Source organism: Megalops cyprinoides, chromosome 5 (assembly GCF_013368585.1).
Source record: "Megalops cyprinoides isolate fMegCyp1 chromosome 5, fMegCyp1.pri, whole genome shotgun sequence".
NCBI lineage: Eukaryota > Metazoa > Chordata > Actinopteri > Elopiformes > Megalopidae > Megalops > Megalops cyprinoides.
In genome coordinates this window covers 35,354,423-35,381,276 of record NC_050587.1, presented here as the reverse complement: position 1 = coordinate 35,381,276, position 26,854 = coordinate 35,354,423, and the positions used below count along the sequence as shown (strand labels likewise).

At 49.2% G+C, this 26,854-nt stretch overlaps 1 protein-coding gene across 2 annotated transcripts in view; it reads left to right on the top strand.

Moving 5' to 3' along the window:
* LOC118777518 (retinoic acid receptor RXR-alpha-A-like) overlaps positions 1–26,854 on the top strand; it is a 105,433-nt gene that overhangs the window by 16,764 nt on the left and 61,815 nt on the right. For both annotated transcript variants that reach the window (XM_036528536.1, XM_036528535.1), the window contains exon 2: positions 17,584–17,700. In XM_036528536.1, the coding sequence (XP_036384429.1) occupies positions 17,584–17,700 (117 nt within the window). The remainder of the gene's footprint in view (positions 1–17,583; positions 17,701–26,854) is intronic.

The following is a 26,854-nucleotide window of genomic DNA, read 5'->3' as shown; positions in this document are numbered from 1 at the left end:
CGCGCTCGAACAAACCCTCCCAAAGCGCAATCGAAAGAGTTTCCCTGGACATTCTAATCAAACCTCTTGCCAGATTTGAGCTGAGAAACGTGTCACCGGGGCAAAGTTCCCGGAACCGCTTGGTGGTGCGACCAAAAATTCAGCATGTGTGTCTTTACCACAACTGCCGTGCGTGTCCGTGGTCCACAAACAGAGCGCATTACGGCACAGTACCTGGGATGGACTGGATGCTCTCCCCTCGTCCCCCCGGGACCGTCCTCCCTGCAGGATACAGAGGGGTGGCTGTCCATGGGGCTATTCCTGCCGTCATCGTATTCCCACAGCCACCACATCCCTGTTTCCTGCTGAGGAAACCACCATCTCTCAGAGCACTGACCCACCGTTTCCTTTCATCTCTGCTGTTTCATGGTGTGTAAAAAAAAAACAGACTTTGTCCGACCGCCAGCCCACCAAAAAAAAGCCCCCTAATGCTGGCCCCTGTCCCCTAAAAAAAGCACTATTTGTTGTGTAAATGGCCGCATACTGTAGAAAATTAATCCAGCCTGCAGTCGATCCCGGTCATGTGACTTGACCTACTTTTGTGTTCTCTCTCACTCTCTCGTTCTCTCCCTCTCCCTGCATGCAGGCAAGTGTTGCGTATCCCGCGACATACAATAACATTAAGCTCCTTCGCTTGGTACTTTAGCGAAAGTCATTTTTTTTGTTGGGGAAGTAAACTGAATTAGCACGTCACCCCTGAGGCCCCTTTAACCTGATCAGCATCACACGGCCCCTGGTGTGGCGGTCTGTTTGAGGCCGGCCACTCACGCACCTGACGACCACTCAGCCTCCGAGTTCGGCTCTCGTCAGTCCATTCAGCGGATTAGCCACACCGTCCATAACTTTGCCTTAATAAGCCCCTGATTTCTGCCCACTTGCCTCTCGTTTCATTTGCCAGCTGCAGGAGTGGGAGGGGGAGAGAGGTGTATTTGTCCCCTTTCACATGCTCCCCTGTTCCTCGGAAGTCAGTGATCCCTCAGTCGGCTTTTTCTCTCTCTTTTTTTCCCCCCTGCAACGCCGTGCGCTTTGTTGTGGACACAATGACTGGTTTCTGTGGGTGCTGGAGAGCCCTGAGTCACTCAGCGGTGTTTACACTTCAAGCTGCGCCGGCTTTCACATGATCTCCAGGAGCAGGAAGTCGTTGGGGGAACAATGCCGAGCCCAGAAACAGGATGCTGGGCCCGGCCGAGCCGCGAGAGCCGCTGGCAGGAGCGTCGGGGCTGACCGCCACAGCCCGAGCCTGGAGCGGAGGGTCTGGGGGGGAGTATCTGCACCTCCTAAATGTGGGGCCTATAGAATCAGGTGTTTATACAGGAGGCTGGCCTTCTGTGACCCCCGAGCCCTGCTCTTGACCCCAGAGGAAACAGCAGATCTGCGAGGAAGGAGATATGTGTGTCATGGCTGAAAGAGGCTTTCATCTTTGGCACGAGAATGATAGGGGTGCTGAGATGAGATCTTATTGTGTGTGAGAGTGTGTGTGTCTGTGTGTGTGTCTGTGTGTGTGTGTGTGTGTGTGTGTGTGTGTGTGTGTGTGTGTGTATGTGTTTTGGGTTCATGTTTGTCTGTTTTCTGTTACCTTGTAAAGGAAAATTAAAATAGCTTGTGGGTTCTTTGTGGTGTTTGAAAAAAAAAAAAAAGCCTGACGAGGAGATTCACGCTGTAGCGCCCTGGTGTCCACACTTTCACCCAGCGTGGCGCAGACAGGACAGCAGATTAGGGCAGCCCCCTGCCTCACCCCCGCGCCGGTTCCCACAGACCCGTCCCGCGCCGGGGTTGTCCTGGAGACAGGCCCGCCCTCTTTGGCAGGGCAGGCAGGGGAAGCTCGGGCGAGCTGGCGGAATGCGTGGCATGTAGCCATTCCTGAAGAGCGCTATCAGCCGAGGGAGGGCGGTGGGGGGGGTGTGGGGGGGGCAGCAGGTGAGCACTTCTTTGGCACCCGCCACGGCCCTCTGAGCCCGGCGGCCTCCCGGGAAACAGGAGGAGGGAAAAAGAAACGCTTCAGCTTAGGCTCTGGCGCAGGTGACTGCCCAGGAAGGTACCCGTGGGAACACGAGAACAAAGCCGGGCTGTGCCTCGGCTGCTCCTCCCGTGCCACTGAAAGAGTGATGCTTCAGAACTGCCCACAGCTGCTGTTGGAAGTAATAGTTCTCGAACAGTCATGGAACTCTGCACATTTCAAAAACTGCTGTTGGAGTGATGGCTTCCAAAGCATAACCTAGAAGATAGTCACAATCTGAAAACAGCTCAATGACTAATGTATTGGCTATAAAAATGACAGAGGTACTGCTGAGGGAGGGATGGTTTAGGAAACAGAACCATGGATCTGTTCATGATTTATAAACTGCTGCCGGAACAACAGTGTAGAAAGTGACACGGCAGCATGAGGAGGTTCAGGAAAGAACAGAAATAAATGAACTATGCTCTTATCTATGAGTTGATCTATCTGCCCAAGGACGGCAAGCTGGACCTGTAGGTCCTGCTTTGACTCTTGTGTAAATGAAAGAAGATCCAAGTGGGCAGCGTAACACCACCACTGGCTGTTTTATTGACCCTTACTATTACTGGTGCCTGACTGACTGTATTGAACTTGGGAGATCAGGGATTGGCTCAGAGGTGGAAAGCGGCGGGGCTGTGTTCTTTGTGCTGTCACATGAGCAGAGCCCCGATCTGCTCTGTTGCACGGAAGCCACTGTGTGTACACATCACAAAATCTGCCCTCTCTTAACATGTGCGGGGACAGTAGAAGTTTAATGCTGAGTCAGCCTACACTTCTGAAATATGACGTGGGATCTGATATCATGATTTTTAGGAATGTAAAATGTCTCCCTTTGCCTGTTTTTTTAGCTTCTTGTTTTCTGGGTCACGTAGCATGTGACATGTAAATATGTTCTCATGGCATATTTAGAATGAATATGAGATTCAAAGCAATGCCAGATGTGGGTATCTGCGCTGAGAAACTGCGTTTGTGCTCCTTATAAGCTCTGCTTGCTTGCGTTTCTGTGTGACGGAGAAGCAGCCATGGTGTTAGACGTTGTTTTTCCTGTCATGGTAGGAAAATCTCCGGAGCGTTCAGTTCCCATGGAATCAGAACATCGCTGGGTTTTGTGTTCCAGAGTGTTCCGGCCCTGTGCGGACCGGAGAGAAGGCCCCCGCGTGGGGGTTGATGTGTGGATTGCACAACGTCATTCAGCCTGCAGCGTGGAACATGCTAACTTAGCGCAGCAGAAATAAAGAAATGATAATACTAATAAGTTGCTGTGTGCGCGGCGGACTGGACCGCTGCTGGAATCTGGGTCAGAGACTGAGGCAGACATTGTTCTGCAGAGAGAGAGGCCGGGCATGAAGGATGGAGCCAGGCTGATTGTCACTCTGTGTGTGTGTGTGTGTGTGTGTGTGTGTGTGTGTGTGTGTGTGTGTGTGTGTGTATTTGTGTTAAACTAGGTGTGTATGTTAGACAAATATGCACAAATATACACATACATATAATATATGTGTGTATGTGTGTGTGTGGGGATGGATATGTGTTTGTGTGAGTGTTTGTACATGAGTGCATGTGTGTGTGTATGTGTGCATGCATGCATGAGAGAGTGTGTATGTGTTGATGGATGTGCGTTTGTGTGTATATGTGTGTGTGTATGTATGATGTGTGTGTGTGTGTGCGCGCGCGTGTGTGGATGGATGTGTGTTTTGTGTTTGTGTGTGTATATAGGCTAGGCTAAGTGAGAGTGTGGTTTATGTAACCGAGTGAGACATGTCAGTAAGGTAAGGGTTGATTAGATGGCAGAACGCTGGCTGAGACAGAGGAAGGGGGAGCACATGGAGCTGATTAGGCCATCAGCAGTGTGCCTGTTTGGGGAAGTTCTGTGCTTTGTTGCTTGTTGGAGTACAGGTCATCTGTTTTTACATGCTTTGTTCTTAAACGCCTGACCTACTTTGGCATTTTCGCTTTGTGGACCCAGGCAGGAACATGCTGGTCGCTCCTCACGACGACTCAGACGTCTCCCTGATCGACTGCCGTTTATATCTTTCAGGAAATGAACGTTCTGCGTCCTCCCCTGCCTCGGCAAACAACCTGAGCTCAGCCGCGGGTTATGTAACTTGGTGTAGAATTCAGTCCTCGCAGTCATTTGATCCTCATCTTGAATACCTTACCCAGTGAGAAATATCTTTTGACTGCCATGAAATTGTGGAAGGAAGAGTGCGCTATAGCCTATATGCAAGCATAAGAAAGCTTTGACATCTCAAAAAAAAAAAAAAAAGGTTTTTGATGTTTGATGTTAAATCCAGGGTCTCATAGTGTGGATCCTGTGCGTGGGACAGTGTGCATCGTGCTTCTGAGTTAGCTCGGGGGTTGGGGGGGATGCTCCGGTCATGTGATTCGTTACCGCGGGGATCCGAGGCTGGACGCAAGGATTTTAAATGCTTCCTTGTCTCCGCTCCTCGTCAAAGGAACTCTTTTCTCTGTGCCTCCTCAAAAGCCCAATCACACAAATTCAATTACGCCGTTTTGCCGGAGGAGCTTTTTTTAAAAAGCCAGAGCCGTAGAGCGGGCCTTGTCCCCCCCACCCCACCCCATGGCCCATACCCCCCGGGGGGGAGGCCGTGTCGTGCATGGACAGGAACAAGCCCATCCTTCAATCCTTCCCCATAACTTCGTTACCACGCTCTCTCCCCTCCTGCAGTTCGCCCCGCGCTCCGCTCCCCCCCCCCCCCCCAATCACATCCTCTGCCTCCTCTCCCTTTGCCTGCCTGCTGGTTAATCTCCTCCTTTTCCCGGGGAGGGAGACACATTACCTGCAAATCGCCATCGTTTTGGCGACAGCGCATCCCGACGGCGGGGTCACTCGCAGGCTCGACCCCTATCCCTCGTCACGCCAGAGAACGCGTTGGCCGAAGGAGACCCTTCGGGTTCAGGGGGGCGGGGGGTGAGTCAGGGTGACTGTGCCTGTTGGCCAATCACGGGGCCCGCAGCCTTGCTTGCCGTCAGTCAGCATTAGCTGTGGTTTTTGAACATGGGGCCGTCGCCCAGTCGTACACCGCGATCTCATCACCCGCTGTGGCGTGACGTACACGGTGCGGCACAGATACTCGCCGGCGCCGCTAATGCCTGCCAGCCAGCCTCGAATGGCATCCAGGACGCTTCCACGAGACAGCAGAAACCCAGGGAAAGTGTTTGGTTAGACACGTCAAGCGAATGAATGAGTCTTACAGGGTGTGTGCTTGGTATATCCAGGCACTGTCCCTGGGGTCCATTTTCAATTGTCCTCTGACCTTTCCCCAAAAAACAAAACTTAAGCTCATTTAGATGTTGAAAGGTCATTTTTAATGTGAGCTACTTGCCCTGGGTACCCTCTAAACAGCTATGTGTACAAGAACTGGCAGTTTTTCCACATATTTTTCTGTGAATTTTTTTAATGGGAAAAACACTTTCCTCTCCGAATGAATGGCAAAGACCTAAAGATAACATGTTCCAAAGTTCACTCATAACTGAAGTGGTTGAAAAGAAATGTATTGATTTTTAGGATGTGTCTGGTCAATGGGCGTTTTTAAGGTTGTCTGTATCTATCTTAAAGCGAGGAATCTTTGAAACCATATTAGCATGTCAGAACCTGTCAGCATCTTTTAGAGGCCTTTTCTCTGTAGAGCCATATGTTGTATTGATTGAAGGGAGTTTGGGGCTGCTGGAGGGTTGCAGAACAGTGCATGGCTTACATAAGGCAACAGTACGATGTGTTCAGGACAGGTTAGCCCGGGACCGCACATGCGTGAATTCATGAGAGATTCTTCAAAAGGACGGTTACAGATGGTTTATTTTATGTAGGAGGCTAGGCTGGTCCTGGTATTAGAAGTCTGCCAACGTCCTGGTTAATGTAGTAAACCCAAGCAACTGTTAGTTTCGTTATTGCGATCCTTAGTACTAAGAGTGAGAGAGACAGAGGGAGAGAGAGAGAGGCAGACAGACATAGAGAGAGGAGAGCGAGAGAGGGACAGAGAGACAGAGAGAGAGAGAGGGACAGAGAGAGAGGGAGAGAGAGAGGCAAACAGACATAGAGAGAGGAGAGCGAGAGAGACAGAGAGGGAGAGAGAGAGGCAGAGAGAGAGGGAGAGAGAGAGGCAAACAGACATAGAGAGAGGAGAGCGAGAGAGGGACAGAGAGACAGAGAGGGAGAGAGAGAGGCAGAGAGAGGGAGAGAAAGAGAGAGAGAGAGAGAAGGACAGAGGGGGGGGGGGGGGGGGCTGCAGTAAGTGCTGAGGTGAGAAACCTGGGAAACCACACTCTTTCCCCTTTTTGAATATGAAAAACTTGAGCCGCAGCGGCCAAACCTCTTTGGGGTGATTCAGCGTCGTGCAGTTCCTCTCTTTCGGGAGTGCATCAGTACAGTGGAGCAAGTGTCTGGGCTTTAAAAGAAAATCTCTTTGATTTCGTCTCACTTGCTAATTACATACATCAGCAAATGAAGAAAACAACAGTCTGTGTGTTTTATATGAGCTGTCAGATTAAACAAGCATTTACTCTTTAAAACTGGTGTTTTAGGAGAACAGACAGGAAAACGTGTCTGAACCTGAACCTTTTGTGCAGGTTTTTCAATGATTGGAAGTGTCAGAGGAAGTTTAATTGTTCTGGTGTGACGTCAGAGCCCAAAACTGGTAAAAGCATTAACTTTGTTAAATTCACCCGATAGCTTTAGTGTGACGTCAGCCGCTTCATCCAGAGGCTTTGAATGGAATTGTTTTGCGGTAAGAGGAGAGATGGTGGTCGAATGCAGGGTTTGCTAGTGCTAAGCTTACATGTGGCTAAAAACACCACATTCAGCGTGGTCTGGTGTGCACCTGGAGTGAGCTGAAAGACCATTAGTCATTGTGAGGGGTGGAGGAAAGCGAAGTTTCGGTGTAGGTGTGTAAGGAAGGGTGTACGCCCTCTGCCACAACCAGTCGCATGACCGTAGGTGAAAAAGGTGAAATTGTTTCGCTAGCCATCTTAGCTAACTTGTTTTGCACAGTACATTTGGATCCAATGTTGCAACAGTGTTCCCACGCACAGTTCATGTGATCATATAGCTGGATTGCATCGCCTATAACTACGCAAGTATGTTTTGATTGCACATTTAGAGAGATGTGAACATTCGAAACCCACACAACGATTAGCATACAGCGTTGCGTGCTGTTGTGTAACATCACAACAGGTTTAACCTTCAGTGTGTCATTGTGTGTCCGTGCCAAAGCTGATTCCATTGTAGATCTGTCCAAAGCTTAGAACACGCAGGAAAGCTTTCTGTTCCAAGTGTTCCTTTCCTCTGAATGACCGGAGCCAGGGCCTACAGGAAAAAGTTCGCAAATCAGGGACTCAAAGCATGACTGGTGCCTTTGACCACGCTGGTGCTGTGCTTGGCATTGATGGCTTTTTAATGCATAGGAAGTGGCTTGTTATTCGAGATTTTGATATTTACAGTTACAACACAATTGCTAGATTGAGTGTCTTTGTGTTCAGCCTGTTTGAAGTACCATAATGGAACATTAAGGTGTTTTAAAATAACATGGTAGGTTGTTACATTAGTATGTTATTGCTGAAATAGCCTTTGAGCATTTGACAACTCAATTTTTATTAACTGTGGAGTACTCAAATACCACATATGCTCCAGATGTCCATGCCTAGCGTGGTGGTTTCACTCCAGTACATTGGCCGTTTCTGCGGTTGGCACCCAAAGTTGGCACACCCATGCCAGGTCAAGTGATTCTGTTAACTGTGTCTCTCCAAGCCTCGAATGAAACCTGAGAAAGAATGGGTGAATTACTGAAGGTGGGGGGCAAGTGGGGGGGGGGCGGGGGGGGTTGAGTCAAGTGTTTGAAATTTCATAAACGGGGACAAATACTTTTGGCTTGCGGGAGCTGTTTCAAGTTAAGCTCTATGCGCAGAACCGGGGGGTGCAGGTGGAGGTTTGTTAAAGGTAAATTTCACAGCGACACTAGTAAGTACTTTTTCGCACAGAGCTGTAATTGCATGGAATAACTTTCTGGGATTTGTGGTGGAGTCTGAGACTCTGTGATCCCTTGAGAACGCACTCGACACTGCGCTACGTTTATTATCAGGAAAAGGGTGAGCGAGAGTGGGAAGACGGACAGAATGACCAGTTCTTCTCAGTGTTCCTTTGGGGGAACAAGTGAGTGAATGAGTGTGTGTGGTATGTAGGAATGGACTATTGATTGAACGAATGAATGCTGGAGTGACTGGCTTAGTTGAATGAGTAAGTGAGTGAGTGATTGAGTTTGTTGAGTGAGTAAATGAGAGTAGGCTAAGTATAAGTGTTATCTTTGCTCATGTTCACCTTTATTGGCCAGATGAATTGATGAGTGAGTGAGTGAGTTAGTGAGTTAGTGAATGGGTGAGTGGCAGGTAGGCTAAGCGAAAGTGTGATCTTTGCTCATGTTCACCTTTTTATTGGCTGAATAAATTGATGAAAGAGTGAGTGAGTAAATGAGTGAGTAAGTGAATGAGTGAGTGCGTGACTGACTGGGTAAGTGAGCTGTAAGGTAAGCGTTGACGTGAGCGTTGACCTGGTTATGTTCATGGTTGTTGAGTCTGAACAGCAGAGCATGCTGGGAGTTTGAAACTTCAGTGCCGGGCTTCCGCTGTGTAGCTCCACTGTAAAACAGAAAGGAGAGAGAGAGCAAGAGAAAATGAGAGGGGGGGAGAGGCAAGAGGGACGGGTGTAAGAGGAGACAGAGTTACTGGAATAGTCCACACCAGAGGGTGGTGGTGGGGGGGGAGCAGTCAGAGTGCTGACTCGCTCAGTGAGAGAGCTTGAGGAATGGACTCTGACCGTGTGCTTGAACCCCGGGGTCGAAAGTTCCCCTGGCTCACGTGTAGCGGGGCAGCTCTCCCCAACACCCTCTCCTTCCAAAACCAGCAGCCCGTCTGCTGGCGTAAAAGGGGGAGTTGGGGGGGGGGGGCCTGGAATTTCGCAATTATTTTAAGAAGCTGTGTGGAACCGGGAGGCCTGAGCGCAGTCTCCCTGCACCCTGTTTATTTCCCCACCCCTCTCTCCCCCCCCTCGCCCCCCCCTCTCATTAGCTGCTGTAGGTCGTATATCACTGTGCAGATATGAGCCGCCGCTACAGCAGCGTGTGCTAGGTAAAGGTGCTCTGTAGCCACAGCTGGATCCTGTTCTCTCAGCCCCGCACTGTAAAGAGACGGAGAGAGAGAGATCGGCGTAAATATCCCAAGCCCTCGTGTCCCTGTGCAGCCATTAAGGGGAGATTTTTCCTCCGTTTTCACTCTCGTAAAGTCACGTATTATTTCCTCGCGCACTCTTCAGTACCAGCATACTTATACTCATAGCTCATTGAAAATAAACTTTATTCATGCAGCTTTTTTTCGTACAGAACACTCAAAATGATTTTTTTCCCAGTTAAGGGAAAATTGAAAAGTGTTTAGTTGAACACATACACGCAAAAGAATCAGTTACAGAAGCACTCGGAAAAACATAAAAAATCAAATCAGAGAAGAAACTAGCCAAAACTTCATTTGTGAAAATGTCACTGGGATAGCCCACAATTGCTTCACAGATCTGTGCTCATGAAGAAAAAAATAACATTAAATTAAACTGTATATCAAAGCTGAGGGCAAATGCTGATTGACTCTAAGGGCAAGTGTAGATAAAAAGTAACAAAATAGTAGCTAGTTTTATTTCATTTTTACAGTAGCTGTTGTTGAGAGTCCCCATCTGCCATGTTTCCACTATGGGTACACTCTGAGAGGCACTGCCATGAAACCCAATACACGACTATAAAATGTCAGAGACATTAAATTTACTGCTTCATTCTCTGGATGATTCCCTCTGAGTCTGCAACACTTAAAATTTTACCATGCAAGCATACAATTTCATGAACAAACCAGCACTCAGTTTTATCTTGAAAGCAAACATCTTAGTATCAGAAATATATTGTACCTATTTAAATGTTAGCTAGCAACATTTTGACTATTTCTGTTAGCACAATACCCTTAAAAGTTAATGTGTTATTTTACATTAAGTCCATCTAACTTCCAATTTGGTTAAGTCTGCCTGGATTGTTGAAAAACACTTAGGCACACCAGGAGTTTCTCTTGAAATGAATCACTCTGTGACTTTACATGTTAGCCACCTATATCTTTTAGAAGAACAGCGCGCTCTCTTTTTGGAATCAGGTAGGTGTTAGTGAGGCGCCGTGACCTTTCATGTTTCAGACAGAAATTAGTAGCTAAATGACTCATTTAGACTTCGTCGGTCCACTTGTATAAATAGCGAGATGGTCAAGACAGGTGAAGTTCCATTTCCTGACAGGCAACCAGAGAAGCAGCTTCTTTGGCCAATTTTCTGCTGAGTTGGCAGGTTTGGGCTAACAGTGTTTTCCTGTGCGCCCTGGAACACCGAATGAAAAGGTCCCAGCCATGTTTATAAATGGCCCTGACTTTAAACTGATACGTCTAAGGCACTGCATGGGCCGACCCCCCCCGGGAGGGGAGCCCAACGTGGTGGGCATACACCATGTGACCTGTCTGTGGGTTTGATTGGCTGGTCATCATCATCATCATCGTCCAGTTCAGGGGCGGGTATTCTCAGGGTGGAATTTCAGAGAAGGCTAAGGTTACAGCCCCACTGATGAGTTCTGTTTGGTAGAGAGACAAGGCAGTGAGAGTCTGGCCTGCTCTCTGTTTTTCATGTCATAGAGAGTGTGTGTGTGTGTGTGTGTGTGTGTGTGTGTGTGTGTGTTTAATTTTCCCTAAGAATAAATTTATTTAGGAATTGCTGTGTGGTGAATCGGCACTTCATTAGGCTTGGTTTGGGTTTAGGTTTATGGTTGGGTTTGGTGTCAGAGTTTATGGTATAATTTTGGTTTGGTTTAGGGTTGTAGGAAGGGTTATTGCAAAACTTAATCAAATAAACAGCACAGAAACCACCAACTTGTGTTCCACTGTTGATGCTTAAAATATCAGTATAAAAACACCGTATATAGAAACATTGTCTCTTAAAAAATCAATATAAATTTCAAAAATAGACTTAATACTGAAGCCAAATTAAACTGGTTAAGCGGACAAGTGAAACCAAACATAACTGGGATTGAAAAGCATATTGAGTTAAAACTACCTGTAATTCCCCTCTAACCGCTTCCCCGGCATATCTTCTGTGAAATAAGCACTTATCTAAAGCTGTGCCAGTCACAGACAGAGCATGCTGATAAGAGGATAGAGCTCAGACAGCAAAAAATACACCTTCAAAAACTTCTTCCAGTTAGTCTGGTTTTCCGAGCCCCCGTTCCACGGGGAGGGTGAGAACGACTACGCTTCTGCTCAGCCTCCACTTTCCTGCTTGTCTGTGCAGGGCACTCATGCACAAAGATGTATGTTCCCAAAAGTTGCTCGTGGTGCCCAAGGCATGCACAGAAAGGGCTGACGGGGGGTTAAGAAGGTCCACGAGGTTTAGGGTGTGCATTAGCTGTACCCAGCATGCAGCAGCCGCGGCAGTCAGACGGCATGAAGTCTGTCGGGGTCTCAGTGTGCCGACAGCTTTTTAGCAGGCGGCCCGTTTGGTATACCCTCCCCAAAACGAGGGGAAGCAACCGTACGCCGATCAGTTGCAGCAGCCATAAAGGTGTTGGGTTCATGTGTAGGAGTACAAACGCAAGTACATGGTTGGACTCCTGTTTTAAATTGTGTCATTGCTCTGGCAGAGCACGGGACCCAGCGGTTCTCCAGAGATCTTAGCATCTAGCTTTTAGCATTTAGATTTGTTTGCTTTGTATCATTTACCCATGTTCTGTCAGTTATAATTGAAGACGTCGCTTATGCTAGTTGGATCACCAAGATCAGCACTAGTCCTGTGGTGTCTGTCTCCCTCCCCTCTGTCCAAGGCCTGGCCTGGGATGTGTATGTTTAGCAGTCACTCTCTGAAAGACTGTGCAGCTGTGTGCATATATTCCCTTTCTCTTTGAAGCTCATTTCCAATTCAGCGTGCCACCGGATCAGTCTCCTGAGCCAGCCAGTCAGATCGAGAGCGGAGAATTGCTGCAGATGCCTGCAAAACCTACTCGCAGAAAAAAAAATGCTGTTTGTGTTATTTCCTGGAGTGCCTCTTTTTTTCTGAAGACGTGTTTTCTTTTTGTTAACATGAAAGGAGACCATGGCAGGCCATCGGTGCCATAGCGCGAGATGATCCAGGGTGGAAGCGGTTTCTCTGCAAACGGAGGGTCACAGATTGCTGACACCGAAAGTTTTTTTGTGCTGATCCCTCCTCTTAGAGAGAGCCTCTGCCAGGAGTTCTAAAAGCGAGGGCTTTTATTCCGGAGACACGAGAGAAAGAAATGTTGTTTTTTTTGGGGGGGTAGCAGGGTGGGGGGGGGGGGGGGGGGGGGAGTTAGAGCCTCTCCAGAAAGGCTTTGGAGAGCTTCGCCTTGGCTGTCACAGAGGATGGTGTTCTGATGGATGTGCGGAGGAGGGAGGACGCGTCCAGTGAAAAATGCTGTCAGTGGTGTAATTGTTTCTAATGAGGCGCTGTTTGGATACGCGTTTGTTGCGTAAGTGAGACGGAAAAATAAACATCTGCGGCTTGTAGAGGGGCGATGAAGATGGACTCGCTGTTCCACAAACAGAGACGATGGCGACGTGCGGAACCGAGGGTTTTTGGCAGCGAGTGCGGGCGCTGAGGAAAATTATATTTCAAACGGACACCCCGGACCTTTGGCTCATTCCGCCGTTCGCTCCTCCGGAGGACTTTCGGGGCGTTGTTTACTGGCTGGAGGACCCTTGAACTCGAGGCAAGGAAACTTGTGACATTGAAAACTGTGGCATTGTGAAACCGCCGTGAAATCCCCGTGGGGTGAAAGCTTCTTGTCAGCCAAGCACTAAGCCAGCTCGGTGCGGACGGCGCTACACGGCGGTGCTGTCAGGGGTACGTCACACGGCGTCCGTATGCACCAGGGCACTTTGGGAAAAGAGGCCTTTGTGACGGAGGCCCCGCTGTCCTCTCTCCCCGTTAATGCACAGGCCACGGCTCGGCAGGAGACAGCTGAAGGTGACCGCCCCGCTGGTGATGTGGTTGCCCTGACAATTGATGACAGTGCTGTAGGTCTGGCTGTTTGCATTGTTGAAGGCCCGACCCCGGATGGCTGTGGAGGAGACATTTATGACACCTGGGATGTATGGAGCCCCCCCTCCACCCCTCGCTGAACTTTGACCTTGGGCTTGATTGCCACGGTAACGAGATACAAGGGCAAAAGTGGGACGGGACAGCTCCGTGAAGGAGGAGGGGGGTTAACTCTGACCACCCCCTAATCCGTCATGGGTCTCGTAAAGTCTGGCTTTCAAAACGAGGAGACGTTACCATAACCAATAAAGGCAGGCTGGCGGGGCTGGCCAGGACTCCCTGCCTTTCTAAAGAGGGCACTTTCATTAGTGCAGTGCCTTTAACGAGAAAGTCTCCAGAATGTTTATGCTCACATCTCCTCGGCAGCAACTGTTGATTGGCAGAATGGTAACAATGGTGTTGATTGGCTGTTGGTGTGGAGTTTAAAGTCTCCCCCCCCCCCCCCGAAGCCTGATTGCGCCATTATGAGAAAAAGAATGAGATTCAACTCAGAGGGGAAAAAAAAGATCAAACGGCTCTCTAATCAAGGGTCTGTACTAAGCCAAGTAATAAATGTGAGCTCCAATAGAAAGCTCTTTAATAAAAGAGAAAGGCACACCGAGACTCCCATTTGATTCAGACACAGACAGGAAGACCTGTTCATACATGCCTCTGCCAACACCGCCTTTTCCTCAATGGATCCCAGGAGCAGGGAGAAGGGCCCTGTGTCTGTCTGCTTGAGAATAAAATCCATTCGTCTCCCAAAGAGGTTGACGCGAAAGCAAATGTTATTTTTAACAGAATCACGGGATCCTCACTGCTCGCAGTTAGGTGGTTTGTTTTGAAAACCGTTTGAAGACGGGAGTCAATCTCAGTGCTCCTCTGAAACATCTGGACCGGCCGGCTTCCTCTCTTTTCCCTCCATCTCTTTGATGAATCTCGAGAAAGGAGAGCAGAGCGGAGAGGCATACGGCCACGGGAGCCAAAGACTCGATTTGTGAGCGGCAGATATGACAATTGCGGCACGGTGTCTCTTCAAATGTGAGCTGAGTGGTTGGAACGTAGAGGGTTCAGAACATGTTGCTCCCGCTGCTCCTGAAGGACAGTTCTGTGCCCTTGCTCTTATTTCCATGGTAATTTGTGTCTTTTATTGGGTAGCAAGAGGTGTTTTGTTTTCATATCATTTTCCTTTCTTTTGTTTGTGACTGACGCTGATAAAACTTCTACTGGTTTTAGACTTTAAACGTCTGTGGTCACTGTATGTTATTGAGGCTATGTTATATCATATCATAATCATTGGAATTTAAAATGCGAAACCTAGTCTCTCTCCACTCAGTTTAAACTTTCAGTACACCCCACCCAGTCGTTCTCCCACCCTTGTTGGATATCACTTCTGACATTGTGTGGGAAGCGCTTCTCATTCACACATTCTGTCCACGGTCCCTCATTCAAACACCTGTATCACCAAGGAAACGGCGTATTGTTTCCACCAACATTTCTTCATACCAGGGAAGCTCCATTCTCTTGTTACCCATAATCCATCGTTGCTGCTGATCTTGGAAGTTAAATCAGAGCTCGCGAGCTGATGCCGCATAGCTAAGAAGGGTGCTCCCCCATGCCCGTTCAGCTATTTTACCCGATTAAAAATGAGTTTGTAGGTCCTTGAAAACCTGCGTTGTGATGCCACAGCCCTGTAGGACAGCCTGTCCATCGGGAGAACAACGGTGGCGTGTTCGTTCCTGTCTGCTCGGCTGCCTTCCCATTTTGGGGAGAGAGGAGTATGACTGGGAGCCACGGCTCATGTGTTGCCGCGGTAATGTTCAGTGACATTGCTCAGAGCGTTCCGGCTACAGTAGTGTCATTGCACGCCCTTCACAACTTATTCCGCGAGGAATCCACTGCGCTCGCACTGGAGTGACGGCTACTGAGGGATACTCCAAGAAAAAAGGAAAAAAAAAAAGAGAAATAAAGCAAGGCTTACTGGGCCTGATTGATGGAGAGAGCCAGGTGGTGCCCTGTGTGTGTGGAGGTGTGTCCGTACGGTGAGGCTTGGGCGTTTTTTTTTTTTCTTTATTTGCTTTTGCATCAGTCCGAATACCTTCAGCTCTTTATACACGCTGAGTTGTGATTGGCCAGTTGACTGTTACACAGACACGTCTTGTCAAAAGTAGACCAATTAGAACAGTGATTGTTGGCAGGTGGATGTTGATGTAATCTGGCCCTGTGTGTTGGGTCATTAGTTTTAGAGAGCAGCTGCCAGTCCTGCACATAGAGGGCCTCTGTCTGAGAGAGGCAAGGTGGCTGCCGTGTTTAGGCTAAATGGCTCTAATGTGACCCCTCTCGGTAAGAGCCACAGGTCTTCATAAATGGAAGTCTCTCTTTATTTGGCACTTTCTGCCCTCTTCTTTGCTTTAATCATTGTTGCAGACATGATCCTCCCAGGTCAAAATGAGCAGAGCAGCTCAATTTAATGCCATTATCTGTAATGTAATCCCCTTTACATTCTTTACATTAAAAGCCTGGAACATTGGAGAGGACCTTCAAGAGAGGAGGAATGGAGTCTTTGCATAACATGTACATTCTTGTGCCCTGAGTATGTTTTGCACGTACAGAGTTGTAGGTATTGGGAACACATTCAGCTGTCAGGGCGTGAGCTTGATGTGCTTTGTTCTTTTTTTTTTTTTTTTTTACCTTTGGGGCTCTCCATGAAAGTCCCAGTTTCCCCTGTTTTCACTTCCTGTGGTTAGGAGGGCTAACCGTTTACTCATGCTGGTATTTGCCTGTTTTATTATCTTAATCAAAGCGCTGAGGAATGTGCCTAACAGACAACCCCCCCCCCACCACCCCCAGGACCTACCCCTCCCCCTCCCCCCCATCTCAACGCCCCCCACCCCCCCTGCAACCCCCCTGACCAGAAACACAGCAGCCCAGCCAGCTTATCATGGGGAACTAATTCAATACCCCTGCTCCTGTTTTAAATGTCATCCTCTGAGCTCATCTGGAGTGACATGTTTTTCATGGTCGAAGTAATGGCGCTTTATTGAACAGGGGGTTGTCATTGCCCTTACGTTCTGATGCCGGCTGGAGAACGCAAAGGTCTCCGCAAGGAGCGGGGACAGAAATAGCAGCGACGAGCAGAAGCTGCGGCGAAAAGGCTGATGTGCGTGCGCGCGCGGTGTCCCGCCGAGGCCACGCCCCCGAGCCCGTGATTCACCGCCGCCTCCCGGCACGGGAACCGGGGCGGCCTCGGCTGACTGTTCTGAGTTTCGGCTCTGAGAAGTTTTGGGCTCTGAAGAAGCGGCAGCGCCCACGCGGTGTCCCCTCCGCTGTTTGCGTCAGGGGGTTTGTAATGGAGGTTATGCCAGGTCACGTCCCTCTGAGGTGTCCGGGCGTCGAAATGGGCGGGGCCCTGGTGAGTGAGGGGGAGGAGCCTCAGGGGCCTGCTTTACGGGGAGGTGCCGATAGAGGGCGCTGTGGCGCTCCTCTGCCGGAGGCGTGTGATTCAGTTAACGAGGCTCTCTGGGCCTCTGCAGCGAGAGAGCCCCAGTCTCAGAGATGTTTTTCGAGTGTGAGTTTCCTTTCATGTCCTGGCATGACACAGTTTGTGTCAGTGTCGAAGTGGAGAGGGGGGGAGTTGGGGGGGGTTGGTGCGCAGTGTTCAGTTGACCCATTGTGCCAGATAATGGCTTCCCTGTTGAGCGTGACCCCCTTGCCCCCTGAAACAGACAGCACGATGGCCTTCCCCCCAGGCTTGCTGGCTTGATTTGGCATTTTGCCCATATGGAGCCAAAGCCCCCCCACCCACTCTCGGCCCCTCGCCCCAGGCAGCCGCCCCCTTACTCTTCTCCGGCTCCGGGTACGACCGCGCGGCTGACACGGGCACCGAGCTGATGGGCCGGGGGGGGGAGGGGTCAGGGGTCAGGCTCAGCCAGACGGAGCTGTAAATGTGAGAGGTTAGCCGGTCCTCGCCATCTCGGGGGTGCGGAGGGGGGGTTCAATATTCGGAGGAGTCATGGGGTCACATTCACTGAGCGCTCCTCCTCTTGCAGCCAGAAAGGGCAGGTTCTCATGTGAAGCCGCGGACCTGTCCAGTCGATTTGCGTCTCCCTGTCTGGCCTCACGGAAAGCCTGCCCCGCCCTCTGTCTCCACAGCTCTCTGCCCCGCTCACCCCTGGACAGGCTCCACCACATGTGCAGATGTGGCCTGATCTGCACATGCTATTGTTTTTGTGACTTAACTCAATGCGCTTTCATACCCTTGCTTCATAAAATGTTCAGGGATCGGAGCGTCTGCCAAGTCGCTAAATGTAAATATGAGCGTATCCCTCACTTCAGTGCTTTCTGTGTCATTACGCCATTGATTGGTTGTGTTTCCCTCCTGTGTTATTTTTTTCGTGACTCTTGTACCCCTCCCTGACTCCCTACACCCTTCGTCTCTCCCGTGCAGGGTTCCTGAAGCCCCAGTGCTCGCTAGCATCTTCGCCCTCCCAACGAGGAAGATCGGGGGAAGCCTGTTCCTGTTTCAGTGGCATGTGCCCACTTCACCAGCGCCGGCTATCCACAGGTACCACCCCCCCTTTACCTGTACAAACAGGAAGTCTTTACACTGAACCGTGACCTCTGACCACCCCCGAAAACTCACATCTGTGACAGTATTACAGTGCCCCAGTCAGGTATCTGGGGGATTTCCTTGGGGATCTTTTTGAAGCTAAGCTCGTATTAACACATTTCAAAACTCCCAGGAGTTTCAGTGGTAACTTTCATCGTCTGTGCAAAGGATTGTGGGAGTCAGGGAAACTTTTGTTATTGCAGAGAGAGCAGGAATCACGTCCATGCTCAGTTTCTTTTTGGCCTCCCTACCATATTGTATTTTTATCAGTGGAAGAGAGCCAGTTGGGAGAGTAAAAGATCCTTTTTTTTTTACTTTAAAATATCTTTTTTATCTTTCCATTAATCTCAACCGTCTTTGGTCGAGCACACATATTTAACTTGAGTACCTGTCCTTCACAGTCACGCTTTGTCTTAGCTCAGTTTCGCGGGTATGAATTGCATCTCTGGCACCAGCAAGGTCCCACTTGTTTCCCCTGCATGCTCACATGTACCCTCTAATCTAAACCTAAATCCCGCTCCACAGCGAATAGTCCCATAACCCAATTTTGATGACTTGATATGCTGTTGCATGTGTAACACCTGATGACAGAGACAATTTTCATAGTCACTATACACTGCAGGTTTGTAGCTGCCTTGATCACAGTTTGAATCTCTTTTGTTTCGGTGACATCAATATGAGTTTTTTTTTGGTCAGGCATCCAGAAGTGTATTTTGTGAATGTAAACCTAATGAATGGAAGGATATACCTGTGTAGGATGCTTGCATCAGGCAAACATGTACATCCCATGAGGAGAGGAGCAACATTTTTATTTCCAGGAAAAGCAGTCATTTATTCACCACAGACATGTCATAACATAACATATGTCAGAGCAAATATAGATCTGGCTTTCACCTGCATGTTCACATGAATTCGCTTAAAGTTAATCAGACTCAATTGTTTGGGCAGAGAGGAGAGAGCTATGGTGAGTTGTGTGTCACCACTGTTCTTATAGGTGCCCTCGTGAGCTGGTCAACTATAGGATCTCTGAATGGCTCATACGCAAGTACCATGTGACACCCCCACCCCCACTCACTAAGGTTTATGCTGCCATAAGTTAGGTCTTTATGCTTATGTGAATTCCGTTCGCAGTCCAAAGTCCCTCTGCTTAGACAGTCTCTCAGACGTACAGAATGAAAGGAAAAGCGTTTAAACGTGTCACGTTTGGGAATTAAACTTCCACATTTCGCCTTCTCAGCTTTGCCTGGCGCGAGCGGCGCCATATGGCACGCAAAACGGGGAGCGAATCGGGGGCGAACGGCCTCGGCCCGGCATTTACTCCTGCGCTGCCGTTTCGCCCGCTCCGCCAAGAGAGCCGTCTCTCCCGCGGGCGCGACGCAGCCTCATCCTGGAGCTCGCCGACGCCCCGTCGAACGCGGGCCGTCCGTTAGACGCAGCAGCGTCTTCACAACGTCGGCGCCGCAAACAGAATCGCCCTAGAGGTGACTTGTGAAGCTCCTTTTCACACGGAGCCTTCAGAGCAGGCCATTCCGCTGTCTCTAACGCAAATACTTTCATCTGTGAACATGCCTCTACGGAGTCTCAGAGGCTGAGGTGAAATTTCTCCCTCTCTCCCCCCCCCCCCCCCTCTCTCTCGCCCCCTCCCCCTTGCTCTGTCTGTTCCTGTCTCAGCCTCTCTTTCAGTTTTCGTGAGTGTCTCTGTGTCTGCATGTTCATATCTGTCTCTGTCAGGCTCTTTGTTCCACTCTCTTTGCAACTATCTGTTTCTTTCCCCTGTTTGTTTCTCTCTGTCTGTCTGTCTGTCTGTCTGTCTCTCTGTCTCTCTGTCTGTCCGTCTCTCGTCGTGTCTCCCTCCTCCCCCTCTCTGTGGTCGTGTTCGCTTATGAAAATGTGCGGTTGTCTGCGTTCTGAAACTGACGCAGAGGCGTGAATTCTCACCTCGCACTCTTAATGAAACAAAAACCTGTTTATTTTCAGTTTGGTTATGCACGCGCACACACCACATACACACACATACACCCACACACACACAGACATACACACACACACCACACGCACACACACACATACACCACTCTCGCACATACACAGACACACACACACACCACATACACACCACTCTCACATACACACACACACCACACTCACATATGCACACACGCACGCACACCACATGCATTGTTGTGCTGATACCTCACACAAGGGGAAAGTACCCACAAAGGCCCACACATGCAGTAGTGTCAGTCCTACCAAAAAACCTCAATGTTTCTGAGGACAGGACGTCAATTCCTTTCTCATATTATCCAATAATGTGCACAGGTGATATAACTAACATACTCATATAACATTAAGGCTCGTAGATCCATTCAGAGTCCTCTCTAAACCGCTGTCCTTGAACAAGTGAAACTCATTCAGAATCTATGTAAGGTAGCATTGACCCTCTGCTCTGCCCTGTATGTGGAGCCAAGAAATTGAATGGAAAACCCAAAATAGATTCGAATTTGAATCGAATCTGCCTTGGCTTCCGTCCACATTGAATGGCAGTTTAACGTTCACTTGTGGAAGAGGGTAGAGTGCAGCAATCCCCATTTCATTTGAACTCACGCGTAGGTATCCGAGCATGCCTTGAGTCTGTTTTGTTTCTGTTTCTTTCTCTTTCTTCCTCCACCCTTTCCTCTCTCTCTCTCTCTCTCTCTCTCTCGCTCTCTCTCTCTCTCTGTCTGCCTCTGTCAGCGTATGCTCTCCTGGCCTCATAAGAAGCTCCACTGTGGTCACTGGTGCCCACATGTTTGTCAGCAGACTGGCCATTTGGGTGGTCAGCGCAAGCTTTTCCCGAGCAGCTGGAATGGCCAAGACGGGCTTAATAGTGTGTGGAGCCACTCCCTCATTAAATCTGTGTGCTTCGGAGGTGTGATCTGAGGTGGCTGAGATTGTGATTAATTCATAACAGATACCAGTCAATAACCGGTCCGTCTGGACCACTGCAAAACAGTTCGTTGCCTTCCGTTACCAGCCACCTAGTGTGGCTCTGCGAATTAATAAAACCCTTTGGTTGGACGTGTCAAGCATTTATAAACTGAAACGGCCCTGGGGGTGCGGTACATTCAAGTAAACACTTTCCTCAAGTTCATTCCGCATGCTTTTTTCTTCCAAGAGCCTTAAAATTATTATCAAGTTCAAATTAGATAAATATACTCAGTGGCAACTGTGTGGTAAACAGCTGATATTTTTAGAGGGGAGCCGTTGCTGTTTACCCTTGTTCACAGAGGTGATGTATTAATGAGTTAAGCTCAGGGTCATTATCTCATGTGGGCCTGCTGGTCCCCTATTGGCTGTGCCGTTGGGTGAACTTTGCCCACCTTAAGTGGATGTCTACGAGCGCAGAAATGAAATGAGTGTGAAAATGACTGCTGCCTTTTATAGTCTATAATACACCACATGCACAATATTAATAACAGCCTGTAAAATTGCATTATGCGACACAGAGCGGTATGTCCTTAGAAAGACGGTAACTGTGGAAACATTGCGGTTTGGTTATAGGGAGCAGTGGAGGACAGAATAGCTGGAGTTCTTGTAGTTTATAGGGAGAGTAATAACCATGTGTCTAATTACGGACCATGTAGCAGTAAATCTCCCTCGCCACATTCGGTGTGGGAGAGAGCGTCCTCCAACCTCTCTGTTTCTCGGTAGTTAGCAACAGCCCATAATGAGAGCTTGTTGTCACGCAGCAGAGGATGCTGGGAAGCCTGGTGAACCTCGGGCAGGGCCGCTCCAGCTCCAGCGCCGATCCTCTGAACTCCGATCCGTCCCTGATGTGGCGACGGTCTGGTTTCGCGGTTTTTACATTGTTTGCATTTTTAAAAAGCTGAACCCGCTGGCTGGAGGGTGCCGTGAGAATCCCGCCGTCCAGGCTTTTTGGAAGCCGCCTCTCACAGAGCAGCCATTTGTTATTTTTTTTAACTGTTGTTTTTTCCCCCCTTTTCCTCTTCTTTAGCCCCCCGAAAGAAAAAAAAAGTTTTTTTGGAAAAGCGCTGTACGAGAAGGAGGGGGGGGGAGTGAAAAACAGGCTTTGAAGGAGCCATACAATGTGAGCCTTGTGCTGCCGTCCGGGCTCTCCGAGCGGAGCCGAGCGGAGGAATGGAAAAGATTATCCGCTGGAATGTCTGGGGTGCCCTCAAACGGAGCGCTCCGCGCGGCCGGCCAATGGGAGAGCACCGCCGAGCGCTGGGCTAATTTTTTCCTGATGAACGCAGCCGCCTGCTCCATAATGGAGTCTGATTGCCAGCGCTGAACTCACATATGGTCCGTGTTTTTCAAATCCAAATGGCAGACGCCCCTTAAGAGAAACAACTCTGTACAGAATGGAAAAATAATTGTTGGCTTTCCTTTATTATTTTACGAAAGTGGGCATATGCCATATATATATATATATATATATATATATATATATATATATATATATATATATATGGCATATGCCTCACCACCCTGCTAATGTCGGCAGTATGTCATTCTTTCACAAGGCTGTTCCAGGCTCTCCGGGTGCAAAGTTTTTCTTTAATTAATCAGACTGTACTTGCAAGTCTTGGGTTTAGCTAGCAGTAATTACATTCATAGCCAAACCTCATTACTGCTCTCCGCAGTACGCCACCGCTTTCATTGCCATGCTCTCTAAATTATCACGTCGTCCTGTAATTCTGCCAATTAATTGGGAATTGATTTATCATCAGTGGCCACTTTGAGGAAGAAATTGCTCTGAGCAGTGCCAGGGTGAACTGGCAGTGGGCGGGGAATCCGATCACGATGTGGAGAAATGGAGCGGGTGGGTTCTGCGGGGTTGCGTCTGGTTCTGCGGGGTTCTGTGGGGTTCCGCAGCGAGGTTTGAGCCCGGCAGTGGCGCGTGCGTTCCGCCGGCGGGCCTGGCGGTGACACACACGCCGTGCAGAGACACCCCCTGCTCCACGGGCTTCCCGGAGAAGGGTTCAGCAGAGGTGAGGGAGGTCGGCGAGGGGAGCTCGTTAGCTCAGACATGTTCCACGCCGTTCTCTCTGATTGGACGTGGCTGGAACCCCCCCCAAGCTTCCCCCTAAGGTCACGCGCCAGAGCGGCCGGCACTCCCGACTTGATTAGCCTTCGCTTTCACAAGTGCAGCGTTGTGGTTTTTTTCTGCTGTGTGCCTTTCTTTTTCCCCGCTTTTTTAACAACGTCGTCAGGGGCACAGCAACCTAAGTAGGTGGAAGCGCAGCAGACTATTTAAAACATGTTTATCTCTGTTTACGTTCCAGACGTCGGATTGTTCTTTTTTAATTAAAGTTGGCGGGCACTGTCCTGCGCTATGCAGCAGCTGGCAAACGTCAAAGAGTTAATTAGCGATCTGCGCAGGGGTCTCTCTCTCCGTTTTCAGTGGCTGTTTGATAATGTTCTGGCACCAGTCCCTGAAAACTAAGAAAAAAACCCTTTTTCTGCCATGATTAGCAAATTCCATATGTCTGAAATATAATAAACGACGGGTCAGGGGGAGGGGGGGGGGGTGAGGAAGGGGGGCGCCGGCGAAGACGCCAAGCGATCCCGAAACCGAATGATCTCATCCAGAAATGAGAGTTGTCTCAAACAAAGAGGTAGAGCAGTTCTAATCCCCCTGCCGTTACAGCAGGAACACAGAGGACTGTGTCTGAGCCCCGAAGAGGCCGCCCCGTGATTAATGTATGTTCCCTTCTTTTCATATGTCACACTTGTTGTTTGGGAATAACGTGGAAAATTGGAACCAGCTCAGCCCGACTTCTTAAGCTTTAAAAACCCGCAAATTGTCATTGTCACAGTTCACCATCGTCTCTCTCTCTCTCTCTCTCTCCCTCTCTCCCCCTCTGTAAAACTGAAAAGCCGCTATTATGTTTCAAATGAAAAACGGTTGTTACATGTTGAAGTGTACTGTTTATTTTCTTGTACTCATGTGAGAATAGGCCTGGATTTCGGCTCAGAGGTTTCCCTCTGCAAAACCGTAATGTATGCTGAAACATAAAATCCAAAATCCATGGTTTCTGTCTTTGAAACATGTCAGAGTAGAGTGTATATATATCAAAGAAAAAAAGTATAAATTGTTACCATTTCCCAACTGCACATGTAATTGTGCGCATGTGTTGTAACGTTACATGTATTGTAAAGTGATTGAGTGTTTAACCGTGCCCAAGCGGAAGAGAACAGCACGGCTAGATCACAAAACCATAATGTCTCACTCACGGTGATGAGAGCACCATGTGACCCACCTCCTGCGCTCCACTCCTCCGCTCTGCCAATAGAGAGAGAGGGAGAGGAAGAGCATCTGTGACATCACAGTGAGGTCATTTGTCTTGCTCATGCTTCAGCTGTATCTGTGTGGTTTGTGACGCTCCTTCCTCTCTGGACGCTGACCGCAGATGGTCAAGCTGGACAGAACTGCCTTTGAGCCTGAATTCCTGCAGCCTCAGCTGAAGCAATTTGCTCCACTGTTTTTCTCTCTGTGTCAGAACTGTGTTACTTTCTAGTGTTGATTCCCTAGTCTGTTTTCATACAAAAAGCCACACTAACACGTATTTGTTTGTGGATTTGCCACACTAACACGTATTTGTTTGTGTATTTGCCACACTAACACGTATTTGTTTGTGTGCATGTACGAGTGTACATGTGTGTATGTACATCCTCAGTGTGTGCACACGTGCCTGTGTAAATGTGCAGATATTTGCATGTGCCACCGTTCTCCCTGCTCTGTGATTTTGGAGTCTGCTGCACTGTGACCATCTGTAGAGGGGACCAGATCCAGCAGAGGAACAGAGAGGATGCCAGGGGGAAAGAGGCTGGTTGCCCCCCCCCCCCTTTCCCGCGGGACGGTCCAAGTGACGTTCCGGCGTGTGCCAGATGCGAGTGGGAGCCGCAAGAAGCAGGCTGCGGTGTCAGCCGAGGTATCCCCCCCCCCATCTCTGCGCGGGACACAACGACAGCCATCAATCCCGGGGCGGGGAGGAATCGCGGCGGCTAAGCCTTTGATAGCTCCCTGAGCCCTTAATCCCCCCGCAGCACAATCAGAATGAAATGTTAGCTCATTGTCGCTGCACGAACATCGGGGAGAGACTGCGATGCAGCCCTCCCGCTCCCTCCACGCAGACCCCCCCCACCCCCACCCCGCCCCCCCAGGGAGCGGCAGGGCTTTTCCCAAGCCTCCCAGGTCTCACCGGCTTCTCCCACAGTCCGGTGCGTGTGTCGCTGACTGCCCCATCACTGCAGGTTTACCTGTAAGGGTCGCGGGGTTCCCAGCATGAAGTTTAACATAACAACGTTTAAATATCACTTCGCTCAGTACTTTTAAAGGAGAGAGCAGCTGGCGGGATTTTCAAAATTGTATGTTGCTGTTTGTGTATTTTCGAAATTGCACACAGCCAACATAAGAATCACAAGCTAATAACCTAGGTGCTTTACCTGTGACTTAATTTGCCTCATTCGCTTCATTTAACGTGTCGAGATTTAGTCTGTCGTGGAGTTCCATGATTTTACGGAATCAGCTGAAGCCCCTGTCTGTGGTCTCCCTTGCCACTAGTGAGCGTCAGTTGACTGGCACAGTGGGTTAGCACAGTATTTTTCAGCTGGCTCCCTGGCCGCCTCTCCTTGTGTAGTCTGTGTGACCATCCTGTGAGTGTGGGATCATGAGTCTACAGCCCACAGCCCCACCCGGGTTCAGATCTATCCTGTATGTACAGACTGAGACAGAGAGGAGCATGGGATATCAGCCATCAGCTGCCTGGGACTCGGTGTGATTGTCGTTGCTTCGAAGCTGAGGGGAGCCGCCGTTGTTACAGCGGAGTACTTCATCGCTTTACTCTGCGAACACAGCTGCGTCGGTTTGCTCTGAAAGTGTTAAATCAAAGGATCACAAGCCGCCGAGCAAGTAAATAATGGAACAATGTGATGTTTTGTATCTGGGGCTCTCAATGCGGGCTGCTGTGTGCTGGAGCTAATGTGGTGCTGCAGAGAGACAGGATGAAGGAGAGTGAAATTTGATTAGAACAGGAAATCATTTTATCTGTTAGGGACGAATAGTAGGTGGATTTTATGTTTTAGGATCAGAGCGAGAGGAGCTAAATATACAACCAAGTGTATTAGTGTCACATGCTGAAATTGTTTTTTTTCCCCCTGTTTGCGTACAATTGAAAATGTGAGCGGCTTAAACGGTCCATCTGGAATAATCAGCGACGCAGGAGCCAGAAATTGGACGAGCCCATTGCAAAGGAAGGGGCCAATTTGGAGCAATTTATTTATTGATTTATTTTCTTCCGGACCGACACAAGCTGCATTACAAGCTTGAATGACTGTGGTCGTGCCTCGTGGAGCTCACTTAGCCGTATCCATGAAGCTTTGACTCGGTCTCTCATTGTGTTGTTTGGACTAGGCAAGGGCTTGGAGTCAGTGGGTTCTGATGCGTTGCATGAGGGGTGTCCTGGCTGGGGCAGCGCATTGTTCTCTGGTTTCATTTGTACCCCCCCCCCCCCCCCCCCCACACACACACACACACACACAAAAATGAATTCATTCCTCTCACAAAGCAGGAATGTTCAGGAGTGGTGTGTCGCTACAAAAACATGGGTTTTCCTTGGAGGCCAATATCTGACGCTGCTTCGGAACAGAAGCTCTCAGGGCTGCCCATCAGACTGCCTGTTCGCAGACATGCAAAAGCAGGGATAATGAACAGTGCGTCGTCTGACACCAACGCACTGGGGAGAGTCACAGTCTAAAGTGACCAAAAGTCCCTTTCAGTCGCCCCCCTTTAACGTCAGGCTTTCCCTCATCGACACCTCCCGCCAAATTACTGTACTATTCCTCTTTTACAAGCGGTGATCTCACATCGCAAATTCAGACAAAGTACAAAAAAAGAACAGAAGACTGGAAGAAAAAGGAACAAGTTTCCCAATATTGGCTGCCTGTCTGTCTCCACCTCTGTCTGCCAGTGTGAGTGTGTGTACTCTTTGACTGTAAATGTAGCAGTGTAATCTGGAGGTTCGGGCGTCCTTTATAAAGAGGAAGCAAAGTCATTCCAGCCCTGTCACAGTGTGACTCCTCTGTCCTGATGTGGAGAATGTGAAGG